This window comes from Mustelus asterias, chromosome 3, assembly GCF_964213995.1.
Source record: "Mustelus asterias chromosome 3, sMusAst1.hap1.1, whole genome shotgun sequence".
NCBI lineage: Eukaryota > Metazoa > Chordata > Chondrichthyes > Carcharhiniformes > Triakidae > Mustelus > Mustelus asterias.
In genome coordinates, this window is record NC_135803.1 from 143,224,550 (window position 1) to 143,250,944 (window position 26,395).

The following is a 26,395-nucleotide window of genomic DNA, read 5'->3' on the forward strand; positions in this document are numbered from 1 at the left end:
TGATGCGACACCATTCCCTCCCGGGTCCTGTAATCCAATCTGTGCTGGTTATGCATTCACACTGACCACCCAGACTGCAGCTAATGGTGATGAGCTTCCTCCTGTAGGATCGTGTGCAACACAACAGCCAGTGGTGACGAGGAAGTATCAGGCCAGGTCACAGTCGAAGTAGCGAATGGAGGGAGCAGCAGCTCCACACAGCTTTTCACCTATCAGGTCGGTCTGAAACTCATTGAGTTTGTCTTTTTATTTCAAATATTTGAATGCTTGGGGGGAAGGGGGGGTGGTTCTGTGTTTCTGAAGTGAAAGAAGGTTTGAGATGGGAGCAGCAGTGTATGACTGTGTGCTGCTGCAGTCTACACCTCCAAGCCAGCAGCTGTACCACCAGCCCTGGGTAGAGCCACGCCTAAGGTCCAGGGTGGGATTTTCCAGCCCTCCCCACCAGGGGGATCTTCCGCTCCCACCAAAGGTGATTCCCGCCCCCCTTCACTGCTGGGTGGGTTCCCCAGCAGTGGGACGGGCAAGCCATGCAAAACGCCGTAGACAGCAGCGGGACAGGAAGATCCAAAGATGTGCAGGTTAGGTGGATTGGCCAGGCTAAGTTGACTGTAGTGTCAGGGGGACTAGCTAGGATATATGTGCATGGGATTATGGGGATAGGGTCTGGGTGGGATTGTGGCCGGTGCAGACTCGATGGGCCGAATGGCCTCCGTCTGCCCTGTAGGATTCTATATTCTATGCCACCGGTGATCAATGACAAGCCACCTCTGCCATGAGAAAACGCACCGTGGCCTGTGTGTCCGCTTGGCTAAATGCAGTGTCAGTCTGAGCGAAACTTCGATGTACAGTCCCAGCAAATACAGCATCAACTTCAGGAAGACCCATGGCTACGAACCCAGGGCGCTCAGCACATCAGCCTGGTCTGGAGATGAGGCCATTATTACACATCTGCCAAACACATTCCATTTTAAACTAGTAAGATTCAGTGTGAAGAAAGCCCAGACTGAATTAGAATCTACTACTCCTGCACATTTCACCCGGAGCCCAGATCAGTTTGATTTTCATTCCCCTGCACTAAAGTGAAGTTGTGCACCTCAGAATATTTCACCGATTATTGGAAGGTTTCACGGTGGCACAGTGGTTAGCACTGCTGCCTCACAGGGCCAGGGACTCGGGTTTGATTCCGGCCTCGGGTTACTGTGTGGAGTTTGCACTTTTTCCCCCGTGTCTGCGTGGGTTTCCTCCGAGTGTTCCAGTTTCCTCCCACACTCCAAAGATGTGCGGGTTAGGTTGATTGGCCATGCTAAATTGGCCCTTGGTGTCAGAGGGATTAGCAGGGTAAATACCTGGGGTTACGGGGATAGGGCCTGGGTGGGATTGTTGTCGGTGCAGGCTCGATGGGCCAAATGGCTTCTTTCTGCACTATAGGTATTCTATTCTATTATTCTATTCTATTCAGCCAGTGCCTGGGCCTGTTTCACAAGGCATTGAGTGTTTGATTTCTTTCTCCTCCAGGACCCAGTGCTGGACTCTATCTCGCCATCACACGGCCCCAAAGCGGGAGGGACATCTCTCACACTCCACGGTGTCAAGTTGCTGACTGGCGGACCAAATGACATCAAGGTGTTTGTTGGCGACCTCCCCTGCCTCATGTAAGTGTACTTATCCTAGGGCAGCTGGGAATCCTTCCAGAACTTTAGCGCAAGGACAATGAGGTGCTGGCCCTGTCTGCTGGAAGAAGACGCGGGCTTGAACCTGGAACTGGTCCCGAGGTGGGCTTCTGATGTTCAAAACTTCTCTCATTGCGAGCGAGGTCACGTTATTGGGAAACTCTCACTTTGGGCTCAATTCACACATTATTGAGCAGAATTGTCACCCAGATGGAGAAGAAACCCACCATTCTTACCCCGGAGTTATCAATAGTCTATAATGAAAAGAAAATGAAGAGAGAGGAAAGGATTATCTGTTTAATGGAGAAAATAATGTATAATACTGAATAATAGAAACCCTACAGTGCAGAAGGAGGCCATTTGGCCCATCGAGCCTGCACCGACAACAATCCCACCCAGGCCCTATCCCCGTAACCCCACATATTTACCCCGCTAATCCCACTGCACCGACGCATCCCAGGACACGAAGGGGCAATTTAGCATAACCAATGCACCTGACCCGCACATCTTTGGACTGTGGAAGGAAACCCACGCAGACACAGGGAGAATAGTGACCCGAGCCAGGAATCAAACCCAGGTCCCTGGAGCTGTGAGGCAGCAGTGCTAACCACTGTGCCGCCCTGAAATGCTGGTTTATTCTAAGCATATAGAGGATTAGACAACAGGAACATAAGTTGACAATTAGGATGTTTGTGAGAGAACTCTCCTCCCATCCTCTCCTGTTTTGAGTGGTAATTGTTGCCTGTCACAGTGCCACATTAAAGTGTCTGTTTTTGATTTGCCGATGACTGATAGCAGTTTACTGAATCTTTGAAGACCACCCTGCTGATTCAGCCTCCAGTCTCTCCCGGTATCCCCATCCAGCGGAGATCAGTGACTATCGCTCAGGAGCAGGAACCCAGTCTGTCATGTATGTTGAGGGCGTAGCCCCTTTAAGGGAGGGGTTGTGGGGTGATCTGCCCGGAGACCACCCTGAGAGGGCAGTTGTCATTTGGAGTGTGGAGCGAGTAAGACTGCAAATAAATTGTCACATGCATTGGTTTACAGTGAAAAGTATCTTTTGTATCTTTTTCCTGATGGAAGAAAGTGAAAGCGAGAATGTCCGGGATGTGTGGGATCCTTGATTATAGCACTACTGCCTCACAGCCCAGGGACCCATGTTCGATTCCCGGCATGGGTCACTGTGCGGAGTCTGCACATTCTCCCCGTGTCTGCGTGGGTCTCCTCCGGTTTCCTCCCACAGTCCGAAAGACGTGCTGGTTAGGTGCATTGGCCGTGCTAAATTCTCTCTCAGTGTACCCGAACAGGCGCCAGAGTGTGGCGACTAGGGGATTTTCACAGTAACTTCATTGCAGTGTTAATGTAAGCCTACTTGTGACATGAATAAATAAACAAACTTTTAAACTTTAAAATCTTTGATACTTTAAATTTAAACTTTAAGCCTAGAAACAGATACTTCTGGTTAAGATTGACAATTATTTTTATTCCCCGGACAGTTCTGCTGATATCGAGGATCACCAGGTTCAGTGTCTCACTGCCCCGAGCAACCAGACAGGTGACCTGCCTGTCACAGTCAGGTATGGTCATACTCACAAGAGACTGAAAGCTGTCTTCTTCAGTTACATAGAAGATCCAAACATCACCATTGTGCATCCGGACAAGAGTTTCTTGGGGTAAGATGGCTTTAACTTATTAGACAAAGAAAAAGAAAGATTTGGGTCCAGAGGTATATATTTCCTGAAAGGGGAACTGGCAACGCAGAGGGTGTGAAGTGCTGCACTTTCACCTCAGGAACATGATCTGATCCCACCCTGAAATCCAATCCTGTTTTTGGCTTCTACCGGCCGATGTGGACACCAACAAAGTCTCCTTTGTCGGTTAGCTGCTCCCAAATCAAATGCTTTTTAGTTCCTCACGGATATCAATCCTCAGCCCAAAGCTGGTCCTCGATCTCCACAGATTGGTATTAAGTCATCCCAGTTAGGCTGCAAGGACGGCCAATATGTTAGCTTGGTGCGCTGTGGGCGAACGGGGCGTCGGGCCTCACAGTGAAGCAGCTTTGCAATTCTCCACTCTATCCTGATGCGGAGTCTCGAGGTGCAGGCAGCTGTTCTGTTAGTCTGTTTTTTGATGCATGGTGGAGACTCCACCTTGGCTCCAGCGTTAGAACATCCATTTGCGTCTTGTAAGAGCTGTCGTTCCTGGGCAAGCCGCATCATTGGGCAGAGTGGACGAGACTTGTTCTGTATTGCTATCGTATATCTGACCTGGGAGGGGGAGTTTGAGACTGATGCACAGGCCGGAATTTTACCGCCCTGGCCGCCACGGGAATCGGAGCGGGTGAGGGGCGGACAATGGGAAGGGCTGTTGACTCTGGCGGGATTTTCCGGTTTCAGGACAAGTGGGGTAAAATCCCGCCCACAGAGTGCAGATTAGTTGATGCTACAGCACTATCGTTACTTAACCCTGGCCCAACATTATTATTTATATTTGGAACACTTGATGCAGTGCAAGTAAACAAATAATATCTACTGACTCGTATGGGGAACGGTCGTGGACTCTGAGTCTGTACTCGTTGGAGTTTAGAAGGATGAGGGGGGGATCTGATTGAAACTTACAGGATACTGTGAGGCCTGGATAGAGTGGACGTGGAGAGGATGTTTCCACTAGTAAGAAAAACTAGAACCAGAGGGCACAAACTCAGGCTGAAGGGACGATCCTTTAAAACAGAGATGAGGTGGAATTTCTTCAGCCAGAGAGTGTGAATCTGTGGAACTCTTTGCAGCAGAGGAGGCCAGGTCATTGAGTGTCTTTAAGACAGAGATAGATAAGTTCTTAATTAATAGGGGGGTCAGGGGTTATGGGGAAAAGGCAGGAGAATGGGGATGAGAAAAATATCAGCCATGATTGAATGGCGGAGCAGACTCGATGGGCCGAGTGGCCTAATTCTACTCCTTTGGTCTTATGGCTACCAGTTGAAGACAATCACTTTTTGGAATGTGTATCAGTCTCCTTTTACCAGTTGTGCCACTGGGGTTTGTGTTTGTGTTTCTGGCACCCTCTACCACCCACAGTCCTAAATCTGAGGGTGAGTGTCTCCTCCAGCACCCACAGCACAAACTCTGGTCTGATACGTATGCTCAGACTTTTGTATCTTTTTCCCGACGGAAGAAGGTGGAAGGGAGTATGTCTGTGGTATCCCAAGTATGTAGAGTATGTCATGAGGAACATACTGCAAGGATAATGAGTGGAAAGTAATGAACTAGTAAACCTAGAAAGGAACACAAATTGATGGGGACAGTTATTAGTGAGAAACACTTGAGGAAACTTGCTGGGTGGAATTTTCCCATCCTGCCCGCCACGGGAATTTTAGCGGGCTGGATACAGACCGTGTAAAGGTTCGTTGACCTCGGGCAGGATTTTCCGGTCTTGGCGCGGCTGGAAAATCCCGCCGTCGGTGTGACTGAGGCTGACTACCTGCTCTGTGACCTGTTTCAGTGGAGGGAGAGTGATCAGTGTATACGGGCAAAACCTGGATGCTGTGCAGACACCTCAGATGATGGTCCAGTTAATCCCAAAGGAACGATGGCGGAGATCGCTGTCCACACTGCGGCACTGGGGGAGAGAGAGGAAACGCAGAATGATAAAGGACAGCAGCTGCACTGAGAGGAGTCAACACAAGGTAGGAGAAGCAGCTTTTGTGTAGAATGGTGTAGAATAACCAACATGTTCAGTTCAATGGAGATTTCTGGATTCAGGTAGGCATTCAACCTGGATTAAGGCGATCACTTTCCACAGAGAAAGTTTAACATTTATTTATTTTTACAGTAACATCATTGCAGTGTTAATGTAAGCCTACTTGTGATCATAAATAAATTTTAACTTAACGTCACAACTAGGCTTACATTAACACTGAAATGAAGTTACTGTGAAAATCCCCGAGTCACCACATGCCTGTTCAGGTGCACTGAGGGAGAATTTAGCATGGCCAATGCACCTAACCAGCACGTCTTTCGGACTGTGGGAGGAAACTGGAGCACCCAGAGGAAACCCACGCAGACACGGGGAAAACGTGCAGACTCCACACAGACAGTGACCCATGGGGAATCGAACCCGGGTCCCTGGCGTTGTGAGGCAGCAGTACGAACCACTGTGCCGCCGTGCCAAGCCCAGGAAACCCAGATTAAGACAATCACCCTCCGCAGGAAAACTTAGATCAATCTTGATGGGGAAACCTAATTGGCGGTCAGGTCAGGTTAGACACCAGAGACAGGTCTGAGTGCCAGCCAGCCCGTAGTCTGTCTGGAGAGCCACATTGTCTTTGAGCTGGACACAATGCAGCACAGAGTCCGTGGAGTAACAGTCCACTCTCCCACCAAACCCAGAGGTTTAGTCAGCAGAGTGATGAGAACAATGGGATGGATACGACCCCGCTGCAAGGCTCAAAACTAAGAAGGGATTGCTTTTAATTTTTCTTTGAACGTGACTTGTGAAACCTCCCCACTCTGATTGCACAGCTGAAATTGTTGATTTTCTTCAGTCAGCCAACTGCAACCATTGGTGCCGCGGGTGAGATTAAGGCATCCAGGGCAGCGGCAATGTTAATTTACCAGCTTATGTCATGTTGGCTGAAGAGCAAATGAAAGGTTTAATTTTGATGCCACGATATTTTACCTGGTGTTTCCATTATCTACTTTGCCTATCTGATCTCGACATAACGACTTCAGAGTCACGTGTTAATGTTGTCAGCAACATTGCTTCTGAATATTAAATAACCACTGCCCCCACTCCCTTGATAATTTTCATCAACAAAGGATAAATTGTTTTCATGTGATTGGGAACGGGTTACCATTGGCTGAATGAATCTGTGAAATCTTGGGTGGCACAGCGGTTAGCCCTGCAGCCTCACAGCGCTAGGGACCCAGGTTCAATTCCTGCCTCGGGTGACTGTCTGTGCGGAGTCTAGACATTCTCCCCGTGTCTGCGTGGGATTCCTCCGGTGGCTCCGGTTTCCTCCCGCACTCCAAAGATGTGCAGATTAGGTTGATTGGTCCTGCTAAATCGCCTCTTTAGTGTCAGGGGATGAGCGGGGTAAATACAGGGGGTTACAGGGATGGGGCCTGGGTGGGATTGTTGTCAGTGCAGGCTCGATGGGCCAGATGGCCTCCTTCTGCACTGTAGGGATTCTATTCTATGATCTCAATATGTTCTGGATACCTGGGGCCTTCCAGCTCTTTCCCTATCAAGATGTGGAGATGCCGGCATTGGACTGGAGTGGGCACAGTAAGAAGTCGCACAACACCAGGTTAAAGACCAACAGATTTATTTGGAATCACGAGCTTTCGGAGCGCTGCTCCTTGGCGAAGGAGCCCTGCTCACCTGATGAAGGTGCTGCACCCCGAAAGCTTGTGATTCCAATTAAACCTGTTGGACTTTAACCTGGTGTTGTGAGACTACTTAGTGTTTCCCTATCAAGCTCTCTCCCTGATAACACATATGAAGCAGCTTGGGTGTTTTGCTATGTTGAAGACACTACACTATATAAATCCAAGTTGTTAGAATGTTTGAGTACCTGACTTCCTGAGATATAATGACATTATTCTCATTTTTCTTTCCTCCCTTCTCCCCCCAAATGTTTTCAGTTCATTGAGTTCTGTCAGGTGAACAACTCTTCCTTCATGACTTGTAAAACGCCATCGATCGAAGTCCCTGTCAGCAATGCCATCATCTCTGTGCACTTTGTCATGGATAACCTGTGCTTCGATTTCAATGAGATTAGTCCGACAAAGTTCACGTACAAGCCTGATCCTATCCTGAAACCTCTGAATGCGGAAGACCCTTCCAAACCCTACAGGCACAAACCGGGCAGTGTCCTATCAGTTGAGGTACGGTGATTCTCCAAAGTGACTTTTCTTTCAAATTTATTTTGATGTATAATAGCAGTGAGATTATCTTGGGTCAGAGCTGGGTAATCTCTGGTAAATTACTCACGTCCTGACTCCCCCTTTCCGAGGCACAAGTCAGGAGTTTTATGTTCACTTATTAGTGTCACAAGGAGGCTTACGATAACACTGCAATGAAGTTACTGTGAAAATCCCCTAGTCGCCACACTCTGGTGCCAGTTTGGGTACACTGAGGGAGAATTTAGTGTGCGCTCACCAAGGCTCCTTCAACAGCAGCTTCCAAAGCTGCAAACTCCACTACCTAGAAGGACAACGGCAGCAGATGCATGGACCTGACCCCATCTTGCTAGTTGTCCTCCAAGTCACTCATCATCCTGGTGACTTGGAACTATCTCGCCGTTCCTTCACTGTCACTGAATCAAAATTCTAGAACTCCCTCCCTATCAGCATTGTGGGTGTACCTACACCACATGGACTGCGCGCGGTTCAGGGTGACTCACCACCACCTCAGGGCAATTAGAGGATGGGCAATGAATGATTGCCATGCCAGCAATGTTCACACCCCATGAATGAATAAAATAAATCTTGGCAGCAATAGTACTAAACCTATATTTCTTGTAACTACATTTGTGCCCATCAAATCTGCTCCGCCATTCGATCATGGCTGATATGCTCCTCAACCCCATTTTCCTGTCTTCTCCCCATAATCCTTCAACCCATTACCAATTAAAAATCTGTCTTAACTCCTCCTTAAATTTACTCACTGTCCCAGCATCCACCGCACTTTGGGGTAGCGAATTCCACAGATTCACAACCCTTTGGGAGAAGTAGTTTCTCCTCAACTCTGTTTTAAATTTGCTACCCCTTATCCTAAGGCTGTGACCTCTCATCCTAGAATGTCCCACAAGAGGAAGCATCCAATAGATCTGACGTTATTCCCCTCTCAGAAACAGGGTCAGACAATATTTCGTTCCCTGCATGATGCCAACATGCTTGGCACTCCATCCACAAATAATGTGTTCCTCTTCTAGTACCCCACTGTGACCTGACGTTGTCCCTCTCTCTCATCCACTATGAACAGATTACATCTCCGACCCTCTGGCTTGCCTTCCCGATTCCACCTGTGCTTAATATCCTTTTGGCTTCTGTCCGCAGGGTGAAAACCTGGACCTCGCGATCACCAAGGAGGAGGTTGTGGCAATGGTGGGCGCGGGAATTTGTGTTGTGAGAACTCTGACCGCCAATCACCTGTACTGTGAACCCCCGCTGGAGCAACCCCCCGCACAGAGGAGGAGGAAGCGTGAAAGCATGGACACGTTGCCGGAATTTATTGTACGTCACCTGTTCCTCCGTTTTGTGTGCGGTGTAGGCGACTGCTGATGCGGAATGTTACTGGGCAGTCCTTGAGCCAAAAATTGACTGTAAAATCTTACTTTTTGTACACGCTTTACTATATTGTTCCCCCCCTCTCCATCCCACCCCAAAGATCCACCTTGCTGCCTCACATTCCTTCATTTCTCTTGTTCTTGTTCCCCCAGGTACAAATGGGAAAGCTGAACTTTGAGCTGGGAAAGATCCAATACGATGCCGAGAGTCCGTCTAATTTCCCAATCGAGGCCCAGATTGGACTTGGGGTGGGAGCATCCATTGTCGCACTGATTGTCCTGATCATTGTGCTTATCTACAGGTAGGGAACGGCTAACAATCCCCTCACCGAGGCTGCGAGGATCAACCTAATTATTTAAACCCACCAATCATCGTCCACCTCGTCGGGGGAGGCGATGGCCAAGTGGTATTATCAGTAGACTATTAATCCAGAAACTCAGCTAATGTTCTGGGGAACCGAGTTCGAATCCTGTCATGCCAAATGGTGGAATTTGAATTCAATAAAATATATCTGGAATTAAGAATCTACCGATGACCATTGTCGATTGCCGTAAAAACCTATCTGGTTCACTAATGCCCTTTAGGGAAGGAAATCTGTCGTCCTTACCTGGTCTGGCCTACATGTGACTCCAGAGCCACAGCAATGTGGTTGACTCTCAACTGCCCTCGGGCAACCAGGGATGGGCAGCAAATGCTGGCCAGCCAGCGACGCCCATGCCCCACGAATGAATAACAAAAATATTCATGAGGACTCAAAAGCAGCAAAGGATGGGCTAATTCATGGTTAGAGCTAATGGAAGCCAGTATTCCACATTGCCCCCTGTCTTTCTGGTTTGTAAGGGTGCAATGTGAAATGAGTTAGGAATTGCTGGGGGTTCAATAATGAATGGTTTGTAGGAGATAAATTATTTCCCACTGATTTGTGGGGTTGAGAGCCAGTGAAGGTTATCCCGGTTTGTGGGTGCAGTAATATGGAAGCTGACAACTGGATCCGAGGTGTAATTTCATTGAACATCCACAAAGCACCATTTCCTGTGAATAATGTCATCTTACTCTCTGCCTGACAGGCGGAAAAGTAAACAGGCGCTGCGGGATTACAAGAAAGTACAGATTCAGCTGGAGAATCTGGAGACCAGTGTCCGTGATCGATGCAAGAAGGAGTTCACAGGTAATCCATTTGTGTGTGGTGCGTGTTTGTGCGTGTGTTTGTGCACACATGTATGTTTGTGTGTGTTTGGCGGGATTTTCCCATCATGCTGCAGTGAACGGAGATTTGGCTGGGCGCCAAATTCTCTGACCTCACCGCCGCGGGAGCTTGGCATGAATGGCCGGTAAGATCACATGCTATGTGTCCAAATATCTCCACTTTTAATGCCAGCCTGTACACGGAGGTGGGAAAAGGGAGTGTGCATCATTTCCGTGTGTCATTCTCTGCGTGTGTGGGTTTGTGTACATTTGTGTTGGTGCGAGCGTGTTTGGTGTGTGTGATGTTTTGTGTATTATTTTCTGCATGTGTGTATTTGTGCACGTGCGTGCTTGGTGTGTGCGTGCTTGGTGTGTGCGTGCTTGGTGTGTGCGTGCTTGGCATGTGCGTGCTTGGCGTGTGCGTGCTTGGCGTGTGCGTGCTTGGCGTGTGCGTGCTTGGCGTGTGCGTGCTTGGCGTGTGCGTGCTTGGCGTGTGCGTGCTTGGTGTGTGCATGCTTGGTGTGTGCGTGCTTGGCGTGTGCGTGCTTGGCGTGTGCGTGCTTGGCGTGTGCGTGCTTGGCATGTGCGTGCTTGGCGTGTGCTTGCTTGGCGTGTGCGTGCTTGGCGTGTGCGTGCTTGGCGTGTGCGTGCTTGGTGTGTGTGCATAGTTTCTGCGTGTGTGTTTGTGCACGTGTGTTTGATGTGTATGTTATTCTAAGTGCAGAGGGATTGAATAACTTCAATAGAAACATAGACATAGAAACATAGAAAACTACAGCACAAAACAGGCCCTCCGGCCCCACAAGTTGTGCCGAACATATCCCTACCTTTTAGGCCTACCTATAACCCTCCATCCTATTAAGTCCCATGTACTCATCCAGGAGTCTCTTAAAAGACCCTATTGAGTTTGCCTCCACCACCACTGACGGCAGCCGATTCCACTCGCCCACCACCCTCTGTGTGAAAAACTTCCCCCTAACATTTCCCCTGTACCTATACTCCAGCACCTTAAACCTGTGTCCTCTCGTAGCAGCCATTTCCACCCTGGGAAAAAGCCTCTGAGAGTCCACCCGATCTATGCCTCTCAACATCTTATATACCTCTATTAGGTCTCCTCTCATCCTACGTCTCTCCAAGGAGAAAAGACCGAGCTCCCTCAGCCTATCCTCATAAGGCATGCCACTCAATCCAGGCAACATCCTTGTAAATCTCCTCTGCACCCTTTCAATCTTTTCCACATTCTTCCTGTAATGAGGCAACCAGAACTGAGCACAGTACTCCAAGTGGGGTCTGACGAGGGTCTTGTATAGCTGCACGGTAGCGGCACGGTAGCACAGTGGTTAGCACTGCTGCTTCACAGCTCCAGGTTCCCGGGTTCGATTCCTGGCTCGGGTCACTGTCTGTGTGGAGTTTGCACATTCTCCTCGTGTCTGCGTGGGTTTCCTCTGGGTGCTCCGGTTTCCTCCCACAGTCCAAAGATGTGCGGGTTAGGTTGATTGGCCAGGTTAAAAAAAATTGCCCCTTAGAGTCCTGGGATGCGTAGGTTAGAGGGATTAGCGGGTAAAATATGTGGGGGTAGGGCCTGGGTGGGATTGTGGTCGGTGCAGACTCGATGGGCCGAATGGCCTCCTTCTGCACTGTAGGGTTTCTATGATTATTATCCCCGGACTCCTAAACTCAATCCCTCGATTGATAAAGGCCAGCACACCATACGCCTTCTTAACCACCTCCTCCACCTGCGGGGCCGATTTTAGAGTCCTATGGACCCAGACCCCAAGGTCCTTCTGATCCTCCACAGTACTAAGAGTCTTTCCATTTATATTGTACTCCTTCATCCCATTTGACCTACCAAAATGGACCACTAGGCATTTATCTGGGTTGAAGTCCATCTGCCACTTCTCCGCCCAGTCTTGCATCCTATCTATGTCCCTCTGTAACTTCTGACATCCCTCCAGACTATCCACAACCCCACCAACCTTCGTGTCGTCGGAAAACTTACCAACCCATCCCTCCACTTCCTCATCCAGGTCATTTATGAAAATGACAAACAGCAAGGGTCCCAGAACAGATCCCTGGGGCACTCCACTGGTGACCGACCTCCAATTAGAAAAAGACCCATCTATACACACTCTCTGCCTCCTTTGGGCAAGCCAGTTCTGGATTCACAAGGCAGCAGCCCCTTGGATCCCATGCCCTCTCACTTTTTCTAGAAGCCTTGCATGGGGGACCTTATCGAACGCCTTGCTAAAATCCATATAAACCACATCTACCGCTTTCCCTTCGTCAATGTGTTTAGTCACATTTTCGAAGAACTCCACCAGGCTCAATATACTGATGCATTTTATTTGGCATTGAACAAATTTTACTTATTTCAGTGAATGTCTCTTTGATTGGATTTTAAGTTGCTACGAAAATGTTTTTCTCTTCTGGAAATTCACCAGATCTCATGACTGAAATGATGGATCTGTCCAGTGATCTGGTTGGAACTGGAATTCCTTTCCTGGATTACAAGACCTACGCCGAACGAATCTTTTTCCCAGGGCACAGGGAGTCACCTCTGCAGCGGGATCTGGATGTCCCTGAATCCCGACGGCAGACGGTGGAACAGGGGCTTGTCCAGCTTTCAAACTTATTGAACAGCAAGCTTTTCCTCACCAAGGTAAACAAGAACACTTTGCCTCCGAATCTGTCAGCGTAATAGTATTCGGACAATGTCACTATCTGCACACCACACAGAGACAGCAGCACAGTCACCTCAATAGGCAAAACCACTTGTCCATCATTCTGTCCATCTTAATCTGACTTAGCCTAGGCAACAAGTGACATTCCAAATACATTTTAATGGCTGGAATCTTATGACCGTTCACGCCGGCGGGATTTTCCCATCATGCTGCAGTGAACGGAGATTTGGCTGGGCGCCAAATTCTCTGACCTCGCCGCCGCGGGAGCGTGGCATGAATGACCGGTAAGATCGCACGCTATGTGTCCAAATATCTCCACTTTTAATGCCAGCCTGTACACGGAGGTGGGAAAAGGGAGCTTGCTGTTTTTGTCACATTGGAATTTTTTGACCAGTTTTCCAGGAAAGGTTTGGAAAGCTGAGGTAACACCTCACTCCCATTGGTGTGGAAAACCTTTGATCCCTTTTCTGGCTGGGAATATCAATGATGGGAATATCAAGGCAGACAGAGAGAGTTTATTGAAACAGATTGCTGTGCAGGCAGTCAGCTTTGTCAAAGAGAAAGAGTTTCATCTGGAATAGGTAGTCAGGAATGCGACAGGAGCCATTAGTAATGGCATCTTTATTTTGTGTTGTAAGTTGTACATGAATTAAGTGAAGTCCAATCATAATTGCAGTTCTGTTTATTCACCTTACTGTGAAAGAGCCGTTCTTTAATTTATAATTGATCTCTTCATGTCTTTGCTTGGTCCATCTTGAGAAAGATTGAAGAGGTCAGGAATATCCAGTGCCGATCACAAAATGGCTGCTGTTGTTGCAATATTGAATTATGGTATTGTGCAAGTGGATACAGAGTAATGTGAGTGGATTGCTATTAAAGTGAGATGCTGCAACTGATTAGATAAGAACTGATACGACTGAACGCAAGAAGGTATCTGCAGTAAACCTGAACTCCTGACAGTTTGGCTTGGTGTGAAGCCAGCTTCTTTAGCTCACAATAAAACTGGACTTACAATCCTACAGTGCGGAAGGAGGCCATTCTGTCCATCGAGTCTGCACCGACCGCAATCCCATCAGGCCCTATCTCCATAACCCCGTGCATTTACTCTAGCTAGTCCGCCTGACACTAGAGTCAATTTAGCCCAGCTCCACCTAACCCGCACATCTTGCGGACTGTGGAAGGAAACCAGAGCACCTGGAGGAAACCCACGCAGACACGGGGAGAATGAGCAAACTCCGCACAGACAATGACCCAAGCTGGGAATCAAACCCGGGTCCCTGGCGCTGTGAGGCAGCAGTCTAACCACTTTGCCACCCCGTGCCACCCATTAAGGGGGAGGGTGCATTTTTTTTTTAAATGCCTGTGTGATACAAGCTGCACACAGCCGTTTTTTAAAGTACTTATTGCCCAATTTACATTTTCTAAAATTCCCAGCTAGCCCCTCTGATACTGGATAGGTCGCCATCCGAGGCGAGCACCCAGTCACCTCCTGTCCATTTGTTTATCTGTAGTCATGGAGACTGAGCTGGGCGGGGCTACTTATCCAATTGAGAGAGAAATCTGGACGGGCATGATGAATCACTGGGGAAGACTTGGAGTCATAGAGGTTTACAGCATGGAAACAGGCCCTTCGGCCCAACTTGTCCATGCCGCCCTTTTTTTTAACCACTAGGCTTGTCCCAATTATCCGTGTTTGGCCCATATCCCCCCATCTTACTCATGTAACTGTCTAAATGCTTTTTAAAAGACAAAATTGTACCTTTGATGGGTAGTAAAGAAGTTTTTATGTCTTAACCTGTTTAAGGATCTTTCATGTCTCTCTGCATTAGTTTATTCACACACTGGAGAGTCAGCGGATGTTTTCACCGCGAGATCGTGCTTACGTGGCATCGCTGTTGACAGTCTCGTTGCATGGGAAGCTAGAATATTATACAGATATCTTGAAAACGCTGCTTAACGATCTGGTGGAGCAGAATGTTGCCAAGAATCCCAAACTCATGCTGCGCAGGTAAGAACCGACTGAGCCTGGGCTTCAGTTTCTGATGTGGAGATGCCGGCGTTGGACTGGGGTAAACACAGTAAGGAGTCTAACAACAGCAGGTTAAAGTCCAACAGGTTTATTTGGTAGCAAACGCCACTGGCTTTCGGAGCGCTGCTCCTTCGTCAGGTGAGTGGGAGATCTGCTCATACACAGCAAACAGGGCATATAAAGGCACAAACTCAATTTACAGAATAATGAATTGGAATGCGAATCTTTACAAATAATCAAGTCTCACATGACAGCGCAGAGTCGCTGAGCAGAGACTGATAGCCAGGTTCCGCACACATGAGGACGGCCTCAACCGGGATCTTGGGTTCATGTCACACTATCTGTAACTCCCACAACTTGCCTGGACTTGCAAAGTCTCACTGGCTGTCCTGTCTGGAGATAATACACATCTCTTTAACCTGTGTTCATGCTCCCTCCACTCACATTGTCTGTACCTTTAAGACTTGATTAGCTGTAAAGACTCGCATTCCAATCATTATTCATTATTCTGTAAATTGAGTTTGTGTCTTTATATGCCCTGTTTGCTGTTTATGAGCAGATCTCCCACTCACCTGACGAAGGAACAGCGCTCTGAAAGCTAGTGGCGTTTGCTACCAAATAAACCTGTTGGACTTTAACCTGGTGTTGTTAAACTCCTTACTTCAGTTTCTGACCAGGCATCTTGTAAAGAGTTAAAGGCTTCCCCGGTGGCTTTTTGTAAAGTCATTACCAACTAAGTGTCCCATTGGAAAGGGGAACTGGTGATGCCATATAACAAAAACAAGCCAAAAGTGCTAAAGGGAATTGAACCCAGGTTAAGGTGCCGTTGCCAGGGTTAATGGCTTACCTGTCGGTGTCCTATCCAATTTGGTACTAAGTGGCACAAACAGGGAGGGATCCAGATTCGATTTTATGTCCATGCTGAACTCAGTTGGGATCATGATGGGTTGAGATTCATTGTCGTGAGGAGAACATGACTGAGTTAGCAAGGCAGGAGCAGGGTGGAGACCATGAACCTCAGATTCCATGCTCGAGCAGAATTCCATCTTTAATGCCACCAAATCAGTGATGGGCAACCTAGGCTGGTGAGTGGGCAGCAAGAGTTGTCCGCCTTCATCCCAGTGGGCCACCAAACCAGGCTTGTTCACTAACCGTGAATTAGATTAAATACATTTAATACATGCCGAATATTTCATAACCAGTTATCGAAAATACTGAACCATTTATATATTAATAGAACTCTCATCAACGTCAAATGGTGAGAACAAAAGAAATATTTACGCTTTGGACACAGAGGGAGCGCGTGGCTCTCACAGTCAATGTTGTGAGCAATCAGCACGCACCTCACTTCACTCGCCCTTGCTTTATATGCGAATCACTTCAGTCAATACAGTAGGAAAAAACCTACACGGGTGGAAGCCAGTGGAATGTGGCAAGTCTGCGCATGGGCAATGTTCAGCAAAATGTCTGGTGGGCTGCAGAACCCAGATGGGCCACATGTAGCCCCCAGGCCAGAAACTGCCCACCACCTGCTCTGAATACCTTCACCTGGGAATGCTGGACTTCCCATGGTGTGTGTTCTGTGAAAGTCCAGGAGAGGTTCCAGATGCATCCTTACAGGCGCTGCTAAACATGCTTCTGCGTTTGGACAGATGCAATGGGTCACTGAGGGAAAATGCTGTTCCTGTCTTCAGCAACTCTGTGAAGGGGAGGTGAAAACTAGCCTGGGTTAGTGGTGGGGGGGGGGTGTCTGGGTAAGATGCTCTAACAGAGAGTTAGTCAGATTCGATGACCCAAATGGCCTCCGTCTGATAATCTAGCTCACAGAGCTCAGGTCTCGGATTTTTCTCTCTCTGGGGCAATGCGTAGATTCCACTTTCTCGATGTAAAATCATGGCAATCAAATCAAGAGCTATCTTCCTGAGCTATAACCGTACTCTCCTTCTCAGTGCAGGCCTGACAATTGCTCTCCAACAATTCATAAGAAAAAGGAGCAGGATTAGGCCATTCGACCCATCGAGTTCAGTCTGCCATTCAATCATGGCTGATAATGACAATTGGCCTCTCCAACTTTCTCTACAAAACGTGTAATGTGCAATTTGATTTTTAAAAAATTAACAAGTGTTGAATTAAAATTGGAAGTTATTTTCCTGTGTTCCAGGACAGAAACGGTGGTGGAGAAGCTGCTGACGAATTGGATGTCAATCTGTCTGTACACGTTTCTCAGGGTAGGTAACCAGTTAAACGGGAGACCCATGATTTGATTTTGGATTTATTATTGTCACATGTATTAGCCTAAAGTGAAAAGTATTGTTTCTTGCGCGCTATACAAAGCATACCGTTCATAGAGAAGGAAAGGAGAGAGTGCAGAATATAGTGTTACAGTCATAGCTAGGGTGTAGAGAAAGATCAACTTAATGCGAGATAGGTCCATCCAAAAGTCTGACAGCAGCAGGGAAGAAGCTGTTCTTGAGTTGGTTGGTACGTGACCTCAGGCCTTTGTTTCTTCTTCCCAATGGAAGAAGGTGGAAGAGAGAATGTCCGGGATGCATAGGGTCCTTGATTATGCTGGCTGCTTTGCCGAGGCAGCGGGAAGTGTAGACAGTGTCAATGGATGGGAGGCTGGTTTGTGTGATGGATTGGGCTACATTCACCACCTTTTGTAGTTCCTTGTGGCCTTGGACAGAGCAGGAGCCATACCAAGCTGTGATACAACCGGAAAGAATGCTTCCTATGGTGCATCTGTAAAAGTTGGTGAGAGTCGTAGCTGACATGCCAAATTTCCTTAGCTTTCTGAGAAAGTAGAGGCGTTGGTGGGCTTTCATAACTATAGTGTCAGCATGGGGGGACCAGGACTGGTTGTTGGTGATCTGGACACCTAAAAACTTGAAGCTCTCGACCATTTCTACTTTGTCCCCATAGATGTATGGTGTGCAGTTTGCCCTTTACTGAGCATGACCAGTCTCAGAATGCTAGCGGTGTGAATTTCCTCTAGTTTCTTTATCTCCCTCTAATATTACACCTTGGAAATGTTGACAGATATGAGCCGCTGTCTCCACCCGTTCGTGCCGGCGGGATTCTCTGGCCCTGCTGGCAGTGCCACCCCGCCTGAGGGTTTCCTGCAGGCGTGGAGTGACGTCAATGGGAATTCCCATTGACAGCGGGGGGGACCAGAGAATCCCACTGCTCGCAAACAACGCGCCTCCTCCTGCCGGCGGGAATCAGGTGGCTGGGAGGCAGGAGAATCTCACCCGTGTTATTCCACCAAACTGCAGTCATAACCATTTATTTTGGTTCTTTGAGTGGAGCATTGTGCCTACGAACCCTTTCCCTACTTTCCTGTGGTTTATAAAAATGGCTCAGTAGCTGGGTGAGGTGCTCAGGGTGCCAGCTTCCAGACTGTTGCCTCAAGCTTCTGAAATGGTAGCCAGATGGAAATTGAAACTGTGGAAGAGCGGGAATAATGTCCAAAGTTTTATGGTGAATGACCTTATCTGGGAAGCTGTCAGCCAAAAATAAGGTGGCGAGGAAGAGACTAGGACAGGCTGATGACTCTAGGGCATTGCAGGATCCACACTCTGATCACCAAGACCAATGGTAAAACATTGGTGGGGGTGCGGGGTGGCAGGGGGCGATCTGACCAAAAGAATACTAAGTGTTGAACAAGCGTGAATATGGGAGAGTTTTGGACCTGTTTTTTTAGCAAACAAAATCAAACCTTATGACACTTAGAAAAAAATAATGAGGCAAAGTGTGATTCCTGCCAGTAGGGGGAGTGGACGGAGTCTATTCACGCCAGAAAGCTGACTGCTAGAGGGTGCTATTGTGCATGCACCCTGATCTCCCACTGCACAATGTGCAAGAGTACATAGTGCACTGGAAGATTGTCACTCCTCCACTTTCCCAATCGTGGTCCCCATTCACCTTCTCAGGCGCGAGGCTGATTACGCTGGCTTAAAAGGGCCGGTAACATCGCCGGGTTTTCTGCCTCTCTTGCGATCTTACCAGCTCGCCATGCCGCTCGATCAGCGTGACGAGCTGTTAAGATTGCCCCCAGGATGTGAAATCACACTGAAGCCTGGCAATTCAATTGAACTAGGAATAGTGTTGTTTGTGTGAGAATATCTTGGCCTTGGGGGCTTTGTCACAGAACAAAGTTTAACTAATTTCCCAACTCAAAGCTCATGTGAAGATGCTACACTAGGAAGAGGAGCTCTGATCATTGTCTGAAAAATGTAATGAGGGTTTTTGGAGGTGCAGACAGTCCAAGCAGTTCTACCAGAAACAACTTTGCTATTGGATGAAAATGTGTCAGCGATGGCAGTGTTATCCTTATTGTTTTCTAAGAATAGTCAGTAAGGACCCTGAGGGAGTAAGGCCAATGACCCATGACATTGTCCAGAAGTGAAGTAAAGTATCTTGGATGTACCTTCTTTACCGATGTAATAATTGTTGCCTATCTGCCTCTTCCTAGGATTCAGCGGGGGAATCGCTCTACATGCTGTTCCGAGCTATCAAACACCAAGTGGATAAAGGACCTGTCGACGCAGTGTCAGGAAAGGCCAAATACACCCTCAATGACAACAGACTGCTCCGAGAGGATGTGGAATATCGTACACTGGTAAATCTCCCAAAGGACAACAACGTTAGCCTAAAGTAAAATGGAACATTCCGGTGTTCCAGAAATAACCCTGCGCTTGCCTCCTCAGTGGGAAGCTAGGGTTCGACTGTCATTTTGACTGCTGAACTTTGGCATTTGTCACCAGCAGAGAGAGGTTAAATGCCAAATGACTGGAGCAAACTGTTGGGGAGGACATTGTATCTCGAGCATGCCCCCTGGTGGATAAGCTGACATGGGCAGTTTCATTCAACCCCTTTTTTGAAGACTGACATAAATGTCGCACTGACAGTGGGTTTTGAATACTGTTCGAATCATATAGCGTAGAATTATATAGTGTAGAATGAGGCCATTCGGCCCATTGAGTCTGCAACAACCACAATCCCACCAAGGCCCTATCCCCGTAACCCCATGCATTTACCCTAGCTTGTTCCCCTGACACTAAGGGGCAATTTAGCATGGCCAATCCACCTAATCCGCACATCTTTGGACTGTGGGAGGAAGCTGGAGCACCCAGAGGAAACCCACGCAGACACGGGGAGAATGTGCAAACTCCACACAGGCGGTGATCCAAGCCGGGAATCGAACCCGGGTCCCTGGCGCTGTGAGGCAGCAGTGCTAACCACTGTGCCACCGTGAGTATGTACAGTTTACTCATTTCAAATATTAATCAATGCCCTGCTTTGTGAGACTATTTTTGGTCGGAAGGAGATTCAGACTAAATCTTTAAGTGGTCTTTATTGAAACTGCACGTTTTCCTTGGTCCTTATTCTTTGCTAGGTTTGACTACTTAATGTGGGTATTAACGAGAGGCATCAGGTAAAGTTGTGATGTGACGCGAGAGGATATTTGGAAACCCCCAGTGAAATGTTTGGATCTGAAATGTCCCATCCCGTTTCCATGGTGCTGACTAAATTCTTGATGTCCTCCATCCTCTCACACAGACACTCAACGTCCTGGTCCAAGGAGAAGATGTGCAGCCATCGCCTGTGAAAGTATTGGACTGCGACACCATTACCCAAGTCAAAGAGAAAATCATTGACCAGATCCACAAGGGAGTGACCTACTCACTCCGACCGCACGTGGAAACACTTGACCTGGGTAAGAAACAAGTTTCTGGTGAGAGTTTCGTATTGCAGTGAGGACAACATATGTCAGAAGTGAGAAGCACAGGGAATGTCAAGGAGAAGGTTTTAATGGAAAACTGACAGACGTTAGGATTTTTGTGAAAGAACTTGGGATGGATCCTATACAAAATTCCAGCTGGGAAATTGACCATTCCAGGTTTGTCTTCTAGAATTGGAAGATGTTTTGCTTCTCTGGTGAACACATACCATGTGCTGGCTCAAGAGTGTAAATGTCCACAACCTTGACAGTTTTCATATTCGCATGCTGGGCAGCCTTGGGATTCAGTTCAGATCCTGGATTTGGGATCTTCCTGTTAAAATAGTATTTGCAAGTAAGAAAATGTCACAGTAACACTTTCTCCAGTTGAGGTGCAGCAGAGAATTGGATGGAGCTTTTGTCATCACTTCAGTGAAAAAGGGTGGCACAATGGCAAAAGGGTGGCACAGTGGGTAGCACTGCTGCCTCACAGCGCCAAAGACCTAGGTTCGATTCCAGCCTTGGGGTGACTGTCTGTGTGGAGTTTGCACGTTCTCCTTGTGTCTACCTGGGTTTCCTCGGGTGCTCCGGTTTCCTTCCTGATGCGCGTCAATGAGCACCTGGAATCAAGGCTTTAGAACTGAAGGCTTTAATACAGTAACAATGAAACTACTAACACGAATACACCAGTTCAGACTGAAGGGGTCCTGCCGGAGCAGGGGGTCTTATACCCTGCCACCGGAGGCGGGACCCCACTGGAATGTGCCATGATAACACTTATAACAGGTAAACACCCTAACCCAACAACATAGTACAACCCCCACAGTAATAACACCCTAGCCCAACAGTAACATAATAACAACCCCCAGTGGTGAACCAACGATGGTTCACCACATTCACCCCTCCTTTAGGAACAAAAGGTGGCGGGGTGGATGAAAACAGACAATAACAAAAAAAATAACAGGATTCACAAGTCCAGACGGTCTGGAGGACCGCACCGACGCTGCGATCTCCTCAACACCGGTTGCGAAACCGGAGCAGGTGCCGATCTCTTCAACACCGGTTGCGAAAACGGAGCAGGTGCTTGTGGTGGCTCTCTCAAAGTAACATCTGGCTGTCCCCTCAAGGACTCCCGGGCCGGCCGGCCCTGGTGAGGCGATGGTGCAGGGGATCCTGGAACGTTTGGTGGTAGTGGTGGTGGTGATGATGATGGTGGCGCCGATCTCCGAGTCTCAGGCAAGCTGTACATGGGAGTAAAAGTGTTATGCACTGGTCCCGGTGCTGACCGCGCCACGTCTGGGGAAGTAATGAGGAGTAGTGGATTTGTGACTGGGGGAATAGGAGCGACAGGGGTTGCTACGTCCCCTGCGGGCGCCAGGTCTCTAATGGAGACAGTGTCCTCTCGCCCGTCAGGATATGCCACATAGGCATACTGAGGGTTGGCGTGGAGGAGTTGGACCGGTTCGACCAAGGGGTCGGACTTGCGAGCCCTCACATGGCGCCGCAGAAGGACGGGTCCTGGGTACGTCAACCAGGCTGGCAATGAGGTCCCCGAGGACGACTTCCGAGGGAATGAGAACATCCTCTCGTGGGGAGTAGCATTGGTTGCCGTACACAGGAGGGAGCGGATAGCATGGAGCGCATTTGGAAGGACCTCCTGCCAACGGGAGACTGGAAGGCCCCTGGATTTCAGTGCCAGTAGGACAGCCTTCCAGACTGTAGCATTCTCCCTTTCCACCTGTCCGTTACCCCTAGGGTTGTAGCTCGTGGTTCTACTAGAGGCAATCCCGAATGAGAGCAGGAATTGCCTCAAGTCGTTGCTCATGAACGACGAGCCCCTGTCGCTATGAATGTAGCAGGGGTACCCGAACAGGGTAAAAAGTTCACTGAAAACCTTGATGACGGTGGCAGTTGACGTGTCCGCACAGGGGAAAACAAACGGAAACCGGGAATATTCGTCTATTATATTGAGAAAATAGACATTCCGGTCCGTTGAGGGAAGGGGGCCCTTAAAATCCACACTCAGCCTCTCAAAAGGGCGAGTGGCCTTGACCAAATGTGCCCGGTCTGGTCGATAAAAGTGTGGTTTGCATTCTGCGCAAATCCGACAGCTTCTAGTAACTGACCTGACATCCTCCACCGAGTAGGGCAGGTTGCGGGCTTTGATGAAGTGGTAGAGTCTGGTGACTCCAGGATGACACAGATCATTGTGGAGAGCCTTCAAGCGGTCCTCCTGCATGATGGCGCATGTTCCGCGCGAGAGGGCATCCGAGGGCTCATTGAGCTTCCCTGGACGATACATAATATCGTAATTGTAGGTGGAGAGCTCAATTCTCCACCGCAAGATCTTATCGTTCTTGATCTTGCCCCTCTGCGTGTTACTGAACATAAACGCCACGGATCGTTGATCCGTGATCAGGGTGAACCGCTTACCTGCCAGGTAATGGCGCCAGTGTCTGACTGCCTCCACAATGGCCTGAGCCTCCTTTTCCACCGCTGAGTGCTGAATCTCTGGGCCTTGAAGGGTGCGGGAAAAAAACGCGACGGGCCTGCCTGCCTGGTTTAGTGTGGCGGCTAGGGCGAAGTCAGATGCATCACTCTCCACCTGGAAAGGGATGGATTCATCCACCGCGTGCATCGTGGCTTTCGAGATGTCGCTTTTCAAAACCTTGAAGGCCAATTGGGCCTCCGGCGTAAGTGGGAAGGTCGTGGACTTAATGAGCGGACGAGCTTTGTCCGCGTAGTTGGGGACCCACTGTGCATAATACGAAAAGAACCCGAGGCATCTCCTCAGTGCTTTCGTGCTAGCGGGCAAGGGAAGTTCAGTGAGTGGGCGCATACGGTCTGGATCAGGGCCAATGACCCCGTTTTCCACCACGTATCCGAGGATGGCTAACTTACGCGTACGGAATACGCACTTCTCCCTGTTATAGGTCAGATTCAGGCGAGATGCAGTGCGCAGAAAGTGTTGGAGATTCGTGTCGTGGTCCTGCTGGTCATGGCCGCAGATGGTGACGTTATCCAGGTACGGGAAGGTAGCCCGCAACCCGTTCTGGTCCACCATTCGGTCCATAGCACGCTGGAAGACCGAGACCCCATTGGTGACACCAAATGGAACCCTGAGGAATTGGTATAGACGACCATCCGCCTCAAAGGCCGTATATTGTCGGTCCTCTGGGCGGATGGGGAGTTGATGGTAGGCGGACTTAAGGTCTATGGTAGAAAACACTCGGTACTGCGCAATCTGATTGACCATATCAGAAATGCGCGGGAGAGGATACGCATCCAGCTGCGTGTATCTATTAATGGTCTGACTATAGTCGATGACCATCCGAGGTTTGTTTCCGCTTTTGACTACCACGACCTGCGCTCTCCACGGACTAGCACTGGCCTGTATGATCCCTTCCTTGAGGAGCCGCTGAACCTCAGATCTAATAAAGATCCGGTCCTCAGCGCTGTAACGCCTACTTTTAGTAGCGATGGGCTTGCAGCCAGGTACCAGATTTTTAAAAAGGGATGGTGTCGTGATCTTCAGGGTGGATAGATTGCACGCGGGGCGCTTTGGGCAATTTGGAGGCTGCGGCTGGTTCCCTACTGCCAGTGAAGGGAGTGGCCCACCGTACTGTAGGATCACACTCTTCATGTGGACCATAAAGTTTAGTCCGAGGAGAATTGGCGCGCAAAGGTGAGGTAGCACAAGGAGCCTGTATTGCTCGTAAACTGTGCCCTGTACCTCAAGAGTTACCATACATCGTCCTTGGATCGGTACAGACCGGGACTGTGATGCCATGGAAATTGTCTGTTTGGCAGGGAGAACCCGGAGTCCACACCTTTTAGCAGTTTCAGGGTGTATGAAACTTTCGGTGCTCCCACTGTCAAACAGACAATTCACAGTTCTGCCACTAACCTTTACCTCCATCATGGAATGTTCCAGTCTGTAATGCCTGGTCTGATCCAGAGAGATCGACGCCACCGTTGGCCCCTGGGCGTCACTGCATGCTGCCGATGTGGATGCTGAGGACCCCTGCTGGTCGCTCCTAGTCGTCGTGGACCATGATGGCCGCCCCCATGAATCGCACGTGGGCGAGGGCGCCAAGCGCAGCGACTCCTGGTGGTCTTCCTCCTCCTCTGTTTGCCACGATGGCGCCGTCCTGAGATCGCACGTGGTCGGACCTCGTGGGTACTGCGACGCCGAAAGAGATGGTCTCCGTTCTGGAGGGTTACAAGCTGCACTGCCGTTTTTAGGTTTGGACCTGCAGACTTTGCCGTAGTGGCCTTTTTTACCGCACTGGCTGCAGATTGCCGTTCTTGCCGGGCACTGTTGCCGTGGATGCTTGGCCCCACCGCAAAAATAGCATCGCTGGCCACCTGGAGCTGCCGCCGTCGTCGAATCGATCTGGGAGCGCGGGTTCGCGGGGCGAGGAGGGAGCAGAGCTTGCTCCAACCACGTTGACTGCACGTGGTCCTCGGGGTACAGCGCCAAGCTCTTCGACGCCGCCTCCAACCTCACGGCCATCCCCATTGCCTGGGTCAAGTTGAGTTTCCCCTTTTCTAGTAATTTAAGCCTGATGTACGAGGACCCTACCCCTGCTACGAACGCGTCTCGGGCGAGGTCGTACATGCACTGCTCGGCGGAGACGTCCTTACAGTCGCAACCCCTGGCAAGCTGCAGGAGCTCATTGGCGTAATCCTCTATGGTTTCGCCCGACTGCCGACGTCGTGTAGCGAGGAGGTAACGAGCATGTATCTCGTTGGGTGGCGTAATGTACCTATTCTTTAGGAGCTCGACGGCACCCTGGTAAGTGGGAGCTGCACGAATGGCTAGGTAAATCGTGTCGCTTACCCTCGCGTGGAGGACCTGGAGTCTATCACTGTCCGTAGTGATAGCTACCGAGGCTGCCAGGTAGTCCTCAAAGCACTTCCACCAATGGTCGAATGTGTTAGCTGCACCGACCGCACGTGGGTCCAGTGTCAGACGATCCGGTTTTAGGACCTGTTCCATACTCTCTGTTTACTGTATTAAATTGATGCGCGTCAATGAGCACCTGGAATCAAGGCTTTAGTATTGAAGGCTTTAATACAGTAACAATGAAACTACTAACACGAATACACCAGTTCAGACTGAAGGGGTCCTGCCGGAGCAGGGGGTCTTATACCCTGCCACCGGAGGCGGGACCCCACTGGAATGTGCCATGATAACACTTATAACAGGTAAACACCCTAACCCAACAACATAGTACAACCCCCACAGTAATAACACCCTAGCCCAACAGTAACATAATAACAACCCCCAGTGGTGAACCAACGATGGTTCACCACACTTCCACAGTCCAAAAATGTGCATGGGCCATAGTAAATTGCCCACTAGTGTCCAAAGATGTGTAGGTTAGGTAATTTAGCTATGGTAAAAGTGTGGCGTTACGGAATGGGGCAGGGGGAAGGGGCCTGGGTAAGCTGCTCTCTCGCAGAGTCGGTGCCTATCCAAAGGGCTGAATGACCTCCTTCTGCACTGTAGGCATGCTATGGTTCATTGTGCCGGGATCAACATTCGCAACACGCTGTTCTTGTGATTGGAGCTGAGTTTCTGAACTGACAGTGAACTGGAATCCAGATTGAAAAGACACTAAATCATAGAATCCCTACAGTGCCAAAGGAGGCCATTCGGCATACTGAGTCTGCACCAACAACAATCCCACCCTATCCCCATAACCCCATGCATTTACCCTAGCTAGTCCCCCTGACACTAAGGGGAAATTTCACATGGCCAATCCACCTAACCCGCACATCTCTGGAGTGTGGGAGGAAACCGGAGCACCCGG

The 26,395-nt window shown here is 49.1% G+C and overlaps 1 protein-coding gene across 4 annotated transcripts in view; it reads left to right on the forward strand.

Moving 5' to 3' along the window:
• The window catches only part of plxnb1b (plexin b1b), a 270,085-nt gene that overhangs the window by 219,618 nt on the left and 24,072 nt on the right, over positions 1-26,395 (forward strand). For all 4 annotated transcript variants that reach the window (XM_078209833.1, XM_078209837.1, XM_078209834.1 and 1 more), the window contains 13 exons: positions 108-216; positions 1,516-1,652; positions 3,167-3,343; positions 5,169-5,352; positions 7,313-7,555; positions 8,729-8,905; positions 9,112-9,260; positions 10,027-10,127; positions 12,586-12,803; positions 14,655-14,833; positions 17,016-17,082; positions 19,329-19,475; positions 20,417-20,573. In XM_078209833.1, the coding sequence (XP_078065959.1) occupies positions 108-216; positions 1,516-1,652; positions 3,167-3,343; positions 5,169-5,352; positions 7,313-7,555; positions 8,729-8,905; positions 9,112-9,260; positions 10,027-10,127; positions 12,586-12,803; positions 14,655-14,833; positions 17,016-17,082; positions 19,329-19,475; positions 20,417-20,573 (2,045 nt within the window). The remainder of the gene's footprint in view (positions 1-107; positions 217-1,515; positions 1,653-3,166; positions 3,344-5,168; positions 5,353-7,312; positions 7,556-8,728; positions 8,906-9,111; positions 9,261-10,026; positions 10,128-12,585; positions 12,804-14,654; positions 14,834-17,015; positions 17,083-19,328; positions 19,476-20,416; positions 20,574-26,395) is intronic.